Genomic DNA, 17,443 nt, shown 5'->3' on the forward strand with positions numbered 1-17,443 from the left:
ACTATGAAATTATTATACTATCAAGCGATGATACAAACGTACCCACACTACCCATATATTTACACTTACCTACATTAAATGGTGTACATCCAAATATTGTAAAAGTAATAAATACTTAAAAATTAAATAAAAAATAATGACTTATAATAATTATGATTAATAATTTCAAGTTAAATAAACAAATTTTACAATGTCTATAATATTTTTGGTTTTTAATAATGTATATCATGTTAGGAACTATGTCTGTATTAAATTTAAATATTATTTGTATATTATTGAAAATATACGGCAATTATCTAGAATGTTATATAGATACTGTACAATGATGATATTTCACCTCTGGTGTCTGATTTAATTAAGTTTTTAAAATTTATTCAATAAAAATAAATTTTCAATTTATTAATACTATCCAATTTATGTCACTTAAATATCATGTTAAAAATGAAATCACTAATACATCTTACAAAATATAGATACCGTATTAAAGGCCCCTTTAGTTTAATAATGCTCCAGGCATAAATCCTTGACGTTTTGATTTTTTTTACTGATCATCCTTTCCAGGAATCCAAGATGAAATTATAAATAGTCATACGTCATAAATTCAGATCGTGATTTATTAACATTGTGTGCTGCACATAACGCGACTATAAATGGCCTTATGATCGAATAATATTGAATCTATAAGGACTAACATAATTGAATACTATAATAGCTACTATACACACGAACTCATTCAAATACCAAGTATAAAGTCATGCCTTAAGTATCAAGTTTAAATGGATGTCTGTCCAAGATTTGTTTTCAGACCTAAGTGCAACATAGATAAAGTTAATGTATTCATATAAAATCGTTTTTATTTTAGATTTTTTGAGTTACCTCGGAGAAAAATGATTGAAAATTAGATATATTGATATTTTATTATATTATAATTTGACTTAATATATATATATATATAACTACATATACTAAAATAGATATTAAACATTAAATTATTTTGAAACAATATTTTGACAATTTGCAATCTGTTAATAGTTATAGGTATATCCTAAACGAAATTATTCTCAATATTTATTGTGATTGGTAATTTATATAAAAACAATGATTTTTCAGTAAATACGCTTTGTCTTTGTTGCGTGAGGGCTTGCAGAAAGACAAAACAACTAACAGTGCACTGACATCCACTTGTGTCATTCTTAATTCATGACAGTTACCAGAAAGCTAAAAATATACGCACAGAATCATTCTCATCGTGAATGCTTATTTGATTATTTTATAATATGCATATAATATTTATACGAGAAAAATCCTCGTTGTGCCAAAAGCGTCGGTAAATGAAAATTTTAAATGGTTCGGGGCAGAAAGACACCGAGATGAAGGAGGTGGGGAGAGAGGGAGAAAGAGAGAAAGATAGAGAGATAGAACTACATTTCTCTGTTACCGACACCGAGCCGTTATACTAGTACAACTGTTGTGCGTATATACACACATATATATATATATATTTATAATATATGGCTACGTGGCCAGGGAGGTTTACGCCAAGGGAAGATTTATTATGGGACACCGCCGTGCGATTTTCCCTCCTCCGGTTTTAGCGTAGGTTTTCGTTCGAACACTATTCCACCTCCATCGCCGCTATTTTAAATGCGCGCACGCCATCAGCTCCACACTCACACACAACTATGTACGCTAAACTCTACTTGTATGGTGTTGCCATTTTGGCAAATATAATTGGGTCAACGCATTACATTATACATATTATATAATATTAAATTATGTGTGTGCGCTGTTGAGCGGAAATTCGACGGAAAACGTCCATTTTGCTGTAATAAGGTCGTCAAGATCCCAGCTTCAGTGCGGTTAAACGCAAACCATCCGACCCACAATAATAATCATTAATAATATTAATAAACAATAATTTATCATTACGTAAACCGTTTATAAATGCGGTGCTATAGAAGTGTTAGTTCTGAAAGATAAAAAATACTCTCACAAATCGTAAACTTTGTAAATTACTTAGGTTTGTAAATATGTTATTATGTATAGAGTGTATTACTGTGCGTTAATAATATTTAAATTGAATGCGAAAGTGGCAGTAAAGACAATAAAATGATTTTTTTGTTGGCTAAAAGTCACAGCTAACCAATAGTAAGTCATTAAAATATTTTTTTTAAAGCAGGCACACGTACATATATATATATAATTATCACTCATCATTTTTGAATAGCTATACAATATTATAATATACAAACGAAAACATTGTATCACGAAATCAAACAGTTAACATGTACGCATAATTCCGTATGGGACTTTACGTATGTTTCCTACAAAGATTTAAAACTTCAGAATGGGATGTGTGCGTAAAAATTATGTTTATTATACAGTAGATATTATATTATGTAGATAGTAAATATTGTTGAAAAATTATAATGATAATAAACCAACTTAAATGCGAGACAATTAAATATATACATTAATAAATACATATAATTTTGAATCACATAGGTAGTCTCTCGTGACCACGATCAATTGAATCAACAAAAAAAAAAAAAAAATTAAAAAGGCAAGCAAATGGGTACTTCTTTTCTGTAAGGTATAGGTGTCGAGTAGGTCTCTGTAATGAACGTTTTAAACTTGAATTCAATGATATATCGTTATATACGAATGACAATTCTGAGCAGATGTGGTATGTCAGCCTATATTACTAAGTCTAAGTGTATTTCATGATATTGCTATTTAAGTAATTTATTTTAGATACTGAACGAAGTGATGAATGTATTGGTTTTACAATGATACGTGTTTGAGTGTGTGTGTGTGTGTGTGTGTGTGTGTGTGTGTGTGTGTGTACTAGTCGAAATAATGCTTCAATATCAAACTTCGAGGATGGTTTACCTTTTCAAAGTGAATATCCTTAATGCAAAGGTCAAAAGTAAATATTATCAAATAGTTTTCAAAAAAATCAAGAAATACAAAAAATAAGTATGAGTAGATGTATAGACATATTCATTTATATTATATCTTATAGTAATATACTTGCTTACAGTAACAATGTAATACAAAGACAATTAATGAAAATAAATCTTTTACCACGATAAATATGATTAATAATAAAATATTTATTTTAAAATAATTTGTTGATATGGTAAAACATTCAATGTACAGTCAAAAAATAAAAAATAAACAAACTAACAAAATGACACATAATATAATTAATACAACCTCTTATGCATTGTAATTAGCCAATATTATCTCCTTTGTATTAATACCAAGAGGCTTGCATTAATTATATTTTTTTTGTGATTTTTTTTTGTTGAAAGTTAGGAATATTTTTGAAATTTACTACACAAGTGACAAAACACAGTTAACTACATTAATTCGTTAGGGGTATACAACGTGAACTCTATGTCTGTATCATAATCTTGTTGTCAATATAAACAATGTTGTATTCAATATTTAATAATGATCAGTGACAATATCGTCGGCATCGAAGTCACTGGGCAATAAAATTTCAACTGTCTAAACGGTTACTCAAACCTACATTGTTTTTGTTATAAATCATTGTTTTAGCCGAAATTACCACTGCCCTTGTTATTAAATTTACATTAGTAGACTATCCAATTATAGACTTATAGATTATAGTACAGTTGGTACAAAAGTGCACTACTCTGGACATTCAATTGTAGGTAGGTACATATCTTAACCGTTCCAAAAAATCACGCTTAAGTTATCATCTGGTTCGTAATTGAATAATAAAACTATAAAATGTATAATATTATTAAAATTCTTATAGTAATAACAATAAAAACAGGTTTTGTTATCATCTACATTCTACAGTATATTTTAATAAATAAATGCTTAATATTACAATTTACAACGTACTGAATTTACAATTATTATACATTTTTTTTTTTTATTTAACGGTAATATACAAAAAGTCATAACATTTTGGGCCACAATTGTACATGTTTTTACTTAGTTTACGTCACGATATGGCATTGAATACCAATATAAACTCAATAAATTTTGGTCTTTCAAATAATCATGCTATAGTAAAAAACTTTCATCTGGGGGCGTAGCTCAGATGGTAGAGCGCTCGCTTAGCATGCGAGAGGTACCGGGATCGATGCCCGGCGCCTCCAAGCTTAATTTTTTTTTTTTTGTTCTTAAAATAGTGTTAATTTTTAATTGAATTGTAATTAAACAGTGGCTTTACAATAAAATTTATTTAAAAAACAAATTTACTAACAAATTGATTTTTCGAAATACTGGTTTGTGTAAAAATTCCCGTTTTCCCTTAGTTTTTGTTTTTCAGATTATTTAGAAAATAACTTACAGTCTTATAAAATTTATCTCCCAAAATACTATAAAGATTTATATTTTTACTTAAAACCATCGTCGAACTTAAAAATAAAATCATTTTTATTGACTCTCAAGATGACGAAATACAGAAAAAAATATCATTGGAAAATCAATACATTCATCAATACGCTCAGAATTTAAAAATGCTTCATCAGCGAAGTGGTACGTTACATAAACAATTTGGAAGACATTCATCGGCATGGGAAGCGTAATATATCTAGGTACATGTTTTATCGAATAGGATGTTTTTATCCTCTTCAAATTGCAAATCGAAAAAAATATAAATTTCGAGTGAAGAAACATTATACTCTGAGTGTAAAAGAAAATTACCTTTGGCGTAGTTGGCGAGGATGTGAATAAATTATGAACGAGGGATGTGCGTGCTACTTTAAATTTATATACATATATATATATATATATACAACGAACAACGAATATCATGGGTCCGCTCGTTTTCCACATCGTACGACACACAAGGAGAGGAGTCACTACCGCACTTTAGTCCACGCACGTCTAGAGTCTAGACCGTCAGTATACATAATATAATTTGTTATTATACATTTTATATCTATCTGTATAAATGTATATAATAAATAATGTATAACCACTAAGAGGAACCCGAGGAATAATTATCACGTATTCCGCTCATTAACAATAACAATCGTCAATATAAGTAGTAAATATAAAATAACCATATGGATACATGTAATTTTAAAAATTATATAACTTATAATACAACAACATTTTTAAAAAAAAAGACTGCATTTAGTTTCAGCTTTCATAATTATAATTATCGTTTAACTCATAAAATGTAGGAAAGGTGACTCCGTTAAAGTTTTTAATAATAACAACTAAAACAACTTTAGAAAGACTATATTGTAGTCATATTTTATAAGTTGTATTTAGCAGACTTTTTGTATTATTATTATTATTTTAAATTGTATGATATTGTATTATACGCCTATTACTTACTTACAATTATTATACTAAACATAATAGTCGTTAATGTTGTTTGGTAAAACAATGTTCACTATTGTAATACCAATAATTACTTCTCGAATTAGTTGTTATATTTAATAAAACAGAAATTTAACAATGATAATATTATTATTTAAATAAGAGACAAGCTGTCCATCTTGAATTTTTTCAATTCGAAAAATGAGCAGTTTACTTGTTGAGACATTGTTTAAATTCCTCAAATTGAAGTATAGTTCTATGGAGTCACAGTCATATTAATAATTAAGAATAGTGTAATATTTTAGATTCTGAACAAAGTGATGAAACTATTGATTTTACAATACAATAAAAAGTGACGGAAAATGGGAATTTTTACGCATAACCAGATTTTGACAATATCGATTTTTTTGTATAGTTATAACTTAAAAACGTATCACCGTAAATATTTGAAATTTTCACCAATTGTTTATATTAGTGTTATCTATACACGATTTAATTTTTAAAATATTTTTGAGCTATTCATAGACAATTGAAATTTTCGATTTTTCTGAGTATTTTTTTTTTTTAGTGTCAATAAAAATTTTGGATGCCCAAAAAAACTTGAAATTTTAATACAAAGTTTCTTTTAATAGTAATTCTCATTAATTGTAATTAAAAAAATTCAAAAATTGTTTTTAAGTTTAAACTCATTATAGTGACCTACTCTATGTCCGAGGTCCATTCGATACCTAACTGTACAGCAGAGTGTTACCCACTCGACCACCCTTTTATGTTTTTGATTATATATTAGTAATTTACATTTTAATTTGTTACCAAGAGTACAAACAAAATAATATTTAAATACTATAAAGTTATCAAATCACTTGTAGCTTTTACTGGCTCGGTTGAAAGATGTGTAGACTAAATAAGTTCTCCAAAAGCTAAACCCTCTTAAGCCAACTGCAGTAAGAGGGCAAGTGCTGATGGAGTGTTAGATTAGAAATGCACATCTGTTTTTCACAACATATTTCTTCAGTACGTTTTTTTAAAAAAATAATGATAATTTAATCTAATTTCTGTCAACTTAATCGGTTTTAATCAACAAGTAATTATTTAGTAATTGAACTTTGTGGTTCGATCCCAGGATAATGACAAAAAATGTTATTGATTTTTTACAATCCTTATTGTTAAATTTAAATTATCTTTTATTATAATTTTGAGACAAACCACCACAACTATTCCGAAGACGAATTATTATTTTCACGATTCGTACCACCAAATCGTTTAATTTAACAGTCATAACAAAGGAAACACTACGCGGATCCCTTGTTAAGTAAATAGTTGTTGTAGATTGGCAAATATTTTATGTAAATATCTTACTGAGTAAATACGTATGTAAAAAGGAAATAAATTAATAATAATCACCACTAGTTCACTAAATATTATATAATAATCACAATAATGATACCAACAATAACAATAATAACATTACATTCATTACAAGTCATTTTATTTTTCCAACATGCACCTATACAATACTGATAATCGGTATTCAAGAATAGTGATCATTGAAATTTATAATGGTTTTATTATATAGTATTATTTTTAATACTATATATAATTAAATAGTACGTTGAGACATTAATGAACCCAGACTGCCTATTTGAAACGCCGAGCTGTATTATTAAAATTTTAATTTTGATAATAGCAACAATAATAGTATTATTATTATGTATGTAGGTACATTGTACATATTATATTATTAAATAAAAATAATAATTGTTACGCATTATGCATAACCAGAAAAAAAGTTGTAATGTGGTAAAAAATAAAAACAGTGGAACTAAAAAATATGAGTTCAAACTGTGCAGTAAGTACTAAATGGTGGTATACCCTTAGTTAGTAATGGAATAAATCAAGCGTTTACATTTTATTACGAAAATGTTGTTTTATGAATACAAATATGTTTAGGAAAAACGATGAGGCAGATGGTCTTTGGCTAAGCATAGCGTGTTAAATACACAGAATATAAACCTATAAAAACCATACCTAGTTGTAATATACGTAGGTACACATAGCTGGACGTGGCATGAGGTGTAATAATGAGAGATGAATTTAAAGTCTCAAAAACGTCAAGTCTACGTCCACGAAGGGTACCCACCGTTCACTCCAACTATTCCATCAAAGGTCGTCGTCCATACAGACAGGGGCCAAGGCATTAAAATACAATACATATTATGTACGATTGTACGTAGCGCATAACGTGGCAAACACGGGACCATGCCGTCGACAAATCCCTTCCTGCGTCTTTAACCCCTCTCCACTCTCCGATCATAATAATATTTTCAAGAGCAAACAATAGTCGAATAAGTACTTGGCGGCAGCACGGTACTTAAATGTATTGTTTCGGCACGTCATAACAGATTTCGGTTTTCCTGCGTTAATATAATAGTTTTATGGTTTCGAAAGCTCTCCCTTTGTGCGCGTATAGGTATATAATCATATCGCACACACATACACACGTGCTCGCGCAAAAACACAGATATACAATATATACACATGGGCACAAACTATTTTCTTTGCAACGGGTTAACTCCGAATGTTATCCCCCCCCCTTACTCCAACGCACAGAAAATACACCAAATATGTATATTATATTTCACCATACCAATAAGTTACGAATCATTTCCTTTAATATTTTCCAACACTGAGAGGATGCGCTTTTACGTATTATCTTTCATATAATATATTGTAGTCTTTTGGCGTAAGTAATTTGAAAAATCAAATCCAATCGATTCCCACGCACGTCTAGAAATTTAAAAATAACTTCATATACTTTTCGTAATAATTGTGAAAAAACAAATAATGAAATAACGTGAATAAATTTTAAACGAATACTAAAATCTACTTAAATCTATGAAAAATGTGTTTTATTATTTTATCATAGGTAAATAAAAAATAAAACAAATGCAGAAAATTATCATTATTACATAAAATATATTTTCTTTACACAATGCCATTTTTAAAATATTTAGGTTAATATAAATTTATTTATACCAAAACCTATTTACACCATTCTTCAGCACTTGCGCCAGGATATGACTTATAACTTAAGAACAAAATATTATTTGAAATAAAAGTATAATAATATATATTATTTATTTCGGAAAAAATTAGTAACAATAGTAACGGTAGGTACTACTAATAAAACATTAAACTACTAATATTATTAGGTATACAATTATAAAAAAATTTCCTTATAGAAAATAAATAATAATTTATAATTAAATTATATTTTATATCACAACACTTACTTAATGACGAATTAGAATTGACACATACTAGACAGCTGCACATCAATTTTCATGGTTAATTTTGTATCTAATTCTGAAAACAAAAAATAGTTAAAATATAGTTTTTTCGACCAAAAATAATGGGTTAAATTCTAAAATGTTTGAAAAAAGTGATAAGTTTCGATAATCGGGAATCAGTATATTTTTTAATTGATACTATACAAATCGAATATAAGCATTACAAAATAAAATGTTTATAACAGAATAACATCAATTCATAAAAAAATAAACCTAATCAATAACCATATATATTGGTATTATAAAGTTAACAAGTCTTGTTTGCTTAATGAATTATCGACATCGTTAACATTGTATCCAGTATATATTATATAGTTAACAAACATTTAATCGTAATAATAATATACTTTAAAAATAAGAGCGTATATTATAATATCGAAGTACTGAGTATATTAACATAATACATACTCGCATCATATATTCATAATATAATATATGTGTTTTTCAAAGTCGTATATAATAATCTATATGGTACGCAGTTCCGGCACAGCATATAACAATATAATGTCACTTTCCGAGAGCAGTAAATAATATGCATACATATAATATATACATGACGTGTATTTATTCTTATCACTGTTATTCGAGTGGGACATCGCGTATAGTGGTGCAAAGTGTAATCCAAAAGACGTCTCTCTTAACGTCATTTCTTTTGAATTTTCTACTTTATATTTAATTTGAAAAACGTATACGCATACGCATCTTGCCTGCAATTACCCATGGAAAAACAGCTAATAAAAACGTCGGTACTACATAATAATATAATATATGGTCTACAGGGTGATTTACTAATCTAGCTCATCGCCAATTTTTTCCTTTAATAATAAATTTATCTAAGTTCTGATTTTTTTAATTTTCAAATACGCTTAGGGTGATATTTTTAAATACTTAGGTTTTGTACACCATTTAAGAACTATCATATAGGTAATGGTTCTGACTACATTTTTTCTAACAAAAATCACCTGATCGTCAATCAAATAATTTGTTTAAATATATTTATGTATAGGTCTCTAAATAAAAATTCAAATGAATAATTTTTGAGTTATTTACATTTTTTTACCAAGTATTATAATCAGTAGTGTGCACAGATTTCGTTTATGGGGAGTACATTTTTAAATGTATAAAAAATGTTATTAATTTAATATTCCATAAAAGAAATCATTATACATGTTTTACTTATATGAAGGGAGGTTAAACCTCTATTATTATTGTATAATAATATTAAAACAATCGATTTTTTTTCTCTATATAATATGGAATTAATGAGGTATATGTGTATGAGCGTGTGAGTTATAATTATAAAAATAATGTTTTTATATAAATTTTCGTCTGAGATTTTTAATCATCGTATGGCTAGTGGAAGTAGAATAGGGTTAGTTAAATGTGTTTATTTTCCCAAATAATCATTTTAAGTTAAGTATAATATAAGTACTATATGCTGACTCAAGCGCTTGAAAAACTAAATTGTATCCACGTCGTTTGTAAAAATCACGCAATATAGAAACATCCATATACATGTCACGTTCTCAGTTTCTACTGACCTTATATTATTATAATACAGTAACGTTTACAAGGGTAAAAAAAAATAGACGTAATTAAATAATTTAAAAAAGAAATGTACGAAATATATTTAATTACATGTTTGAATACAAAGGGATTGTAACCAACGTAAATGATTTATCATATTAAAGTAACGATGATCCAATCATTGTGATATAAAACTGCTCCGAGCCGCAGCTTTTCCCGACCTCTGTGGGTCACGACCCGAATTAGTTACTTAAGGACAGGGTTTCAGTTGCAATAGGTCACAAAAAGTGGTCTAAATTAAAATGATAAAATCTTAAAATTATACTAGTTTTTAATATTTTGAAACCGTGTTATAATTAAAAAATTATAATAAATATGAAAAAATCGAGTACGACTTACAGTTCAACAAAACTACAAATAGATTAATATAGAAGTAATACATTTAAGCTTTGATATTATAGTTAAAAACAATGATGAATCATCGTATTTAAAAAAAAAAAAACAAAAAACAAAAAACGAGGACAGTTAAATTAAAATCACAGTCACCCTTTAATGTCTTCGTATTTTGTAAATCTTCTTGGCAGGCTTTGTAAAATTACTGCTTAAAATTAATTATCCTATATAAGAACTAACTAGACGTAATTGTCTTAATCTACAGACATAGACACTTAAAAATGGTAGATGACTGCCTGTACACTAAAAGTGAAAAATTCATCAAATTATTAATGTATAAATCTCAAATTACTGAGAATTTTTAGATTAAATCTCATATTCATACGTATGCCTTAATTTTCGTTAATATTTGTTTGCGCCGGAAATAGACAATACTTAATAAGCCGTGCGCCGGTTGCGTATTGTACTTCATACGCACCTCATACGACACATTAACTGACTTATGTTAATTGTGTGTATATATGTAAATAGCACTCAATAGGAAGTGGACAGGGTCGCAAAACAAATCCCGTGAGTGCTAGTGTGAGGGTATTATGTGTATGTGTGTATATATGTTTGTGTGATAGATATGAATATAATATAATCATAGACCTTATAATAAGATAAGTATAAGCTATTGAGTATAAGGTCTATGAGTATAATATAAGGTATAAAATGAATTAAGGCCCTTTGGGGCCAACAAGTAAAATATATGTTGTGAATAATAATTAATAATTAATAACTATAATAGACAAAATAATAAATAAAAAAAACACACGATACAGTTGGTTCACGGCTGGCCAGTTGCTACCTGCTGTGCCTAAATAATAAAATTGATACACACAATACTCAAAAAATCACAAATTTATTTTAAAATTATAATGAACACGATAAAGTAAAAGCAAGGTGGCGATTCGCAAACACAAGGTATAATTTAAAATAAAATGTAGCGAATCGCGACCACAATACAATATTATAATAAAAATATCCGACGGCAATTAGCACGTGGCAATTAATATAATGTAATTTGGCGATTCGCGCCCGCAATACAATATATAAAGCACAGTGGCGATTTGCGCACATAGAATACAATAGTGTAATAAAATTGTAGCGATTCGAGCCCACGATACTACAAGAGATAATATAATATGGTGATTTACGCACACTTATTCTTCGCCTTCGCCTTCGCCTTAATCCCAACTACTCGGGGGAAAAAAAAAGTTACGCGTCAACACTTTACGGAACGAACAGATAAAAAAAATAATTAAATAATATGGACAAACACGTTAGGCGACGAGTATAAAATTAACATATTAAATAATTCACAGTTTAAACGATAATAATATGTGCGTGTTTGTGTGTGTGTGTGTAGTCGATTTTTCTATTTAACATTAGTGGCGCAAACCATATTGACCGAATAGATTTTTATTAATAACAGACGTTTAAAGTTTAATTAACAGTACAATACTCGATAATATTTTTGAATGAGTAAATATAAAAATTCCATAAAAAATTGTAAGTATTCTGTTTGAGATTGCGAATATAGTCAAAAAGAAAAACGTGAAATAAATTAAATATTATGCAAACGAAAATATATCGACCGAGGTCGATCGAGAACGCTAAACGATGAACTCATATCACAACCGATTCGCTAGTCATTCGAACGTATTCTGTTAATATTTAGTTGCGTGGCGAAGGGAAATTTCTTTTAAGCCTCCTTCTCACCCATGTTTGCGTTTTTAGTAGTGTGGAGGTAAATCCTATGTTATATGCCTCTGAAATATTTCCAGTTCGCCACTCCACTGACGATTGTTATGATATTTTTACAGTTTGAAGATCCTATAATAATATACGTTGTTTTATAGTGTATCATCATTATTTGTTTTAGGCGTGTCTGCAGGCTGTCAAACGCATTAAGTACACGTAGAAGAACTTACAAGATAACATGACGGCGGCAAGTCAGTGGCGATGACTGTCGTCGCCTCGGTGACGACGACGACGGTCACCGCTGACACTGCGACCGCACCGCAACGATGACGGGAACGACAACGTGGTCGGCTGCGACCGCGGCGGCGGTTCCGTCAGCGGCCGCGGACACGTGGTAGTGCGTGCGGCCGTTCGACCGGCTCAGTCGTTGTTCAGAGTCGTCGTCGTGCGCGGTCGGCGTCGGACGCGACAACGACAACGACAGGGCACCGACGACAACAACAACAACAAAACAACACCGAGGCGGCGGCGGCGGCGGGGGGCGGCGGCCGTCTCGACGGCCGCTCGTCCACGACTGCGACGCGACCGACGGTTCGTTCGCGCCGGCCCGCTTATCGCGTCGCGGCCACCACCACTGATCGCGCGCGCACACCGACCGCCCCGAGAGCACGCGACCACCGAACACCCGCCGCCGGTGGCCGGGCCCGATGAACCGGACCGAGTGCCAGACGCTGCGCGACTCGCTGGTGTGGAGGGACGCGCAGGTTTTGGGTACGCTGGCCGGCCTGTCCTTTATCGCGCTCGTCGTGACCGTCGGCAACACTCTCGTCGTGGCCGCCGTGTTCAACAGCTCCAAGCTCCGGTCGCCGACCAACACGTTCATCGTTTCGCTGGCCGTGTCCGACCTCATGGTCGGCGTGGCCGTATTGCCGTTCAGCGCCACCTGGGAGGTGTTCAAGGTAATCATCACAATACAATATTCTAATATTATCATTATTATTATTATTATTATTATTATTATTATTATTATTATTATTATTATTTTTACATCGTGATAAACAGACCGCATTCAAGACAAATTTGTTTGATACTTATAATATGCTATACTGTCACAATGATTTAAAAAAAAAGTTTTACTGACGAAAATTAACACAGACAAAACTGAGGAATGCACCAATAGTAGTTAGTGGACTAATGTGAATGGTCCTATACAAATAGTATCATCATAATTTATAACTATCTCGTATCTAATTATTTTTAATAATTTTCATCGTATAATGTATATTATAATATACGATTATTAACGTGATTCACCGAAATACCACCATAATTCTCTCTTATAATTATAATATTATATAAGCAAATAACATTAATGACTGGTCGTATGGGCTGATCACAGATAATTATAAGCTGTGAGTCTAGTTAACTATCTTAACTTTGTAGCATAAGTTCACAAAAGACCGATGTAAGTGTGCATGTGGGACGTGGGTGTACGTGATATGAGTAGTTCAATCAGCAGTGAAAGGAATCGCCAGATAAACACTAATAATTAACTGATAATAATTATGAACTATAGGTTAGTCTTTTATCCAATGCTCATTGTTCAAAAATGTATTAACATTTTCGAAAATATTTCGTTAACATAGTTTTTAGTTTTGATAATATAATCAATATTTTTTAAACGAGATAATACATATTTTTAATTACATATTCCGAAGTAGAATATTTCTCAGAATGTTTCGATGCATAAAAATCGAAATTCGGACGAGTAATTTAAGAGTTATAATTGTTTAAAGTTTTGGTTAGCGGAGTAGAATGGGTTAGTGGGTACCCGTATACTTCGCAAAATGTTGGTCTACTAGCTACTCAGCTCACCGAAACTTTAAACAGTTTAAACAATTACAACTCTTAAACTACTTATCTGAATTTCAATTTTAACGCATCAAAATATTATTCCAAAAAATATTCTACTTTAGATTATGAAATTAAAAATGTATGATTTTATTCAAAAACGTAAAAACTTAAAAAATATATAATATAATAAAAAATAAAAAAATAAATGTGTTTTATGTATTTTGACTGAATATTATGTTGATAAAACAGTTTTAAAAATGTTCATAGATTTAGAAACTATGAGAATTTTTCGATAAAAGAATATTCACCCCGAATATGTATATGTGTTTATGTATACTTAAGACTAATAAATAACGGTAACAAGGTTTTGGTAATAAATAGTTGCTGAATAATAAATACAATTTTGCATAACACTCAAAGTATTATAAATCACATCACAATATTAGTACCTACTACCTAGACATCTTAGACTACACGATATAATATTATAATATTGTGTGCCTTCTGATCCAACAAAATAAAACTTAACTTAGTACACAATTTCATAATACAAAGGCACTTTCGGCTCAGCAAAACACAACACAAAAAACTACAGTATATATATATATATATATATATACAAAAAGATGATAATAAAAAATAGTTTAGCTACTTACATTACTTACAACGAATGACAATGCGCAGACTGGCTAGCCGCCTCAACTAAATTTGAATAGTACCTATTCACATAGACAACGATAATTGACAATTTGTATTTTGTATGTATCTAATATAATTAATTTAACAGAAAAATTGGTATAATATCTAAAACAATTCACAATTGTGGATAGTTAATAATGGCAACTACCGTAGCGATTAGCGTATAAAATACAATAGAATAATAATAACAATAATAATAAAATCAAATACTAAATACTAATAAAAAGTAAGAACTGATTCATGCTCACCATGTAGTATATAATACAAAGTCCTTGGCGATTTCAACTAGTATGATTATCGTAGTATAAAAATACAATAGTAAACAAAAACGAGTAAAAGTTGTGGATAATATTATATAACACAATATAGGGTAATCGTATTATGTAGGAAAACTAATTATAATACATAACCCACATTGTGATTTCATAAAAACAAATCGTAACAAAAATGTGCAGCCCATATAAATTTAAGAACTGTTATTCATAAATATTAAATTTTCTTAATATATGTTACCATTTTCGTAGCCTGTAGACGTACGATCATCGGGGCAATGATTTACTCATACTTACCCGTTTTCACGACGCCGCGTATTCAGATTTCAGATTCGGTTATACGTAATACGTACGTCGTATAATCGAGTATGAAGACGAGATATTAATTCAAAACGCGTCGTGTAGTATTATTATTATTATTATTATCGATTCATCAAAACCGCACAAACACAATATGAAGTGTCGTGTTGCTAATCCGAAATAATTTATATCATTAATCATAATAAAAAAATCAAAAAAAATCGTATCACTACGAATGATATAATATATAATATAATATTATGTGTACGTGTGTACCTACACAATATTATACAGGAGGCCCATGCTATATATACTGAGTGCACGCATACGATTTATCTCGATGCGACAAAACATTTGTTATGTATTGTATCTCCGATATCGGCATAATACATTATAATTTATGTATATATATAATATAACGCATATATTCGATATATCTATGTATTTTTATTTTTTACGATAGGTATGTGTACGTACCAAACATTCATAACCTAACCCATACCGAGTATAATGTCTAGAGCAGACGGAAAAAGTTGTAGGAGCCTAAAACTAATTTTTTTTCAATTAGGCTTAAACGTCTAATATATTTTTATCAACACTTAATTGTTAAACTTTATTAGTTGTATTGTAAGTTAAAAACTCATAACTAATGAAGTTTATATATTTTTGATTTATATAATATACATTTTTGCATGTTATTTAAACGCCGGTTAATTTTAAATTAGAGCATTAATTACTTATTCTTTATTTCAAAATTAATAAATAAATAATACACGAATAATATAGATTACTCACTAAATACACGTACCTATAGTAAAATATAAATATATTTATGAAATTTTGCTAGGAAATTGTTGTCAGATATTAATAAATTAGTTATCTATATTAGTTTCTCTAGATTAAAATTGAGTATAATACTACTATTAAATTCACAAATTATCGATATCGACTAAATATTAAATTATTTTAAATTTCAAATAATATTTAATTTTAATTTATATGGAAACCTCAACTGGGGTACCAGCTGGGGTATTCTCTAGTTAAATTTGACAAAAGAACAAAATAAATTAAATCACTTAATAATTTTTATTTTTAAATTAACAAAAATTGATAATTGTAATAATAAGAATTTACAAAAATTAATTCAATTTTATAAAAAATAAAATAATTAATCAAATTAAAAAATAAAGCATACCATTTATTTAAAATATTCAAATATTATAAGATATTTAAAATACTTTGAATAATTTATGGCTGTGATAATATAGTACGTTTTCTTCTGTACATTATTACTAGTATTTTGTATAATCACACTAAGCTCAAAAACCGAAATTATATTTTAGTGTGTACTGTCCAATAGTTAAATTTTTGTATCATTTAAAACGGCCGATGCTTCGATTCGGGTAAAGGTCAATCAACGGAATGGTTTTAGTTCTACCAAGTAGGAAATTAACGCGAACAAATGTTCTTGTTTAATCGAACCGGTCGAAAAACACCGATCGTTAGTGGGGAACGACAGATGAGCGTATGTAATCGATTATTAATTATCCAGTGAAAATGTTATACAGTGTTTATCGATGATAATACGGTTGAAGGTTTATTATACATTATCAATATTATACTATATTATATAGACGTGAAATCGAGCAATAATGGATCGGGTAAGCAGATTACTATGTGTGTATAATTTAATTCACAGCAAAGATAGTATTATACTAATAATGTCGCAAATTTCAATGATTATCGTTTATTCGCAACGTGAAAAAAAAATGAAATGAAATAAATTTGAAGTTTTTGAAGATAGACATGTATAATATTATACCAAATAAAAAAAAATGCAAAATTGTCCTTTATCATAATCAAACTCATGAGTACAGCTATTTATTTCAAACCCTCAGTGGGCTAACCCTAACTTCTGCTTGTATATTATTTTTGTAATTTTTAATTAGAAATAATGACTTATGATTTTGCTTCATATTGCTACTA

General features: G+C 29.4%; 1 protein-coding gene and 1 non-coding gene across 4 annotated transcripts in view; both read left to right on the forward strand.

Annotated features, from left to right (window-relative positions):
- LOC114121572 (probable G-protein coupled receptor No9) overlaps window positions 1-17,443 on the forward strand; it is a 143,713-nt gene that overhangs the window by 93,447 nt on the left and 32,823 nt on the right. For all 3 annotated transcript variants that reach the window (XM_050200994.1, XM_050200993.1, XM_050200998.1), the window contains one exon: window positions 12,514-13,291. In XM_050200994.1, the coding sequence (XP_050056951.1) occupies window positions 13,040-13,291 (252 nt within the window). In that variant the 5' untranslated portion in view covers window positions 12,514-13,039. The remainder of the gene's footprint in view (window positions 1-12,513; window positions 13,292-17,443) is intronic.
- On the forward strand, window positions 4,067-4,139 carry Trnaa-agc (transfer RNA alanine (anticodon AGC)). Its single transcript has one exon. It is a non-coding gene; the product is annotated as a tRNA-Ala (tRNA).

This window comes from Aphis gossypii, chromosome 1 (assembly GCF_020184175.1).
Source record: "Aphis gossypii isolate Hap1 chromosome 1, ASM2018417v2, whole genome shotgun sequence".
Lineage (NCBI taxonomy): Eukaryota > Metazoa > Arthropoda > Insecta > Hemiptera > Aphididae > Aphis > Aphis gossypii.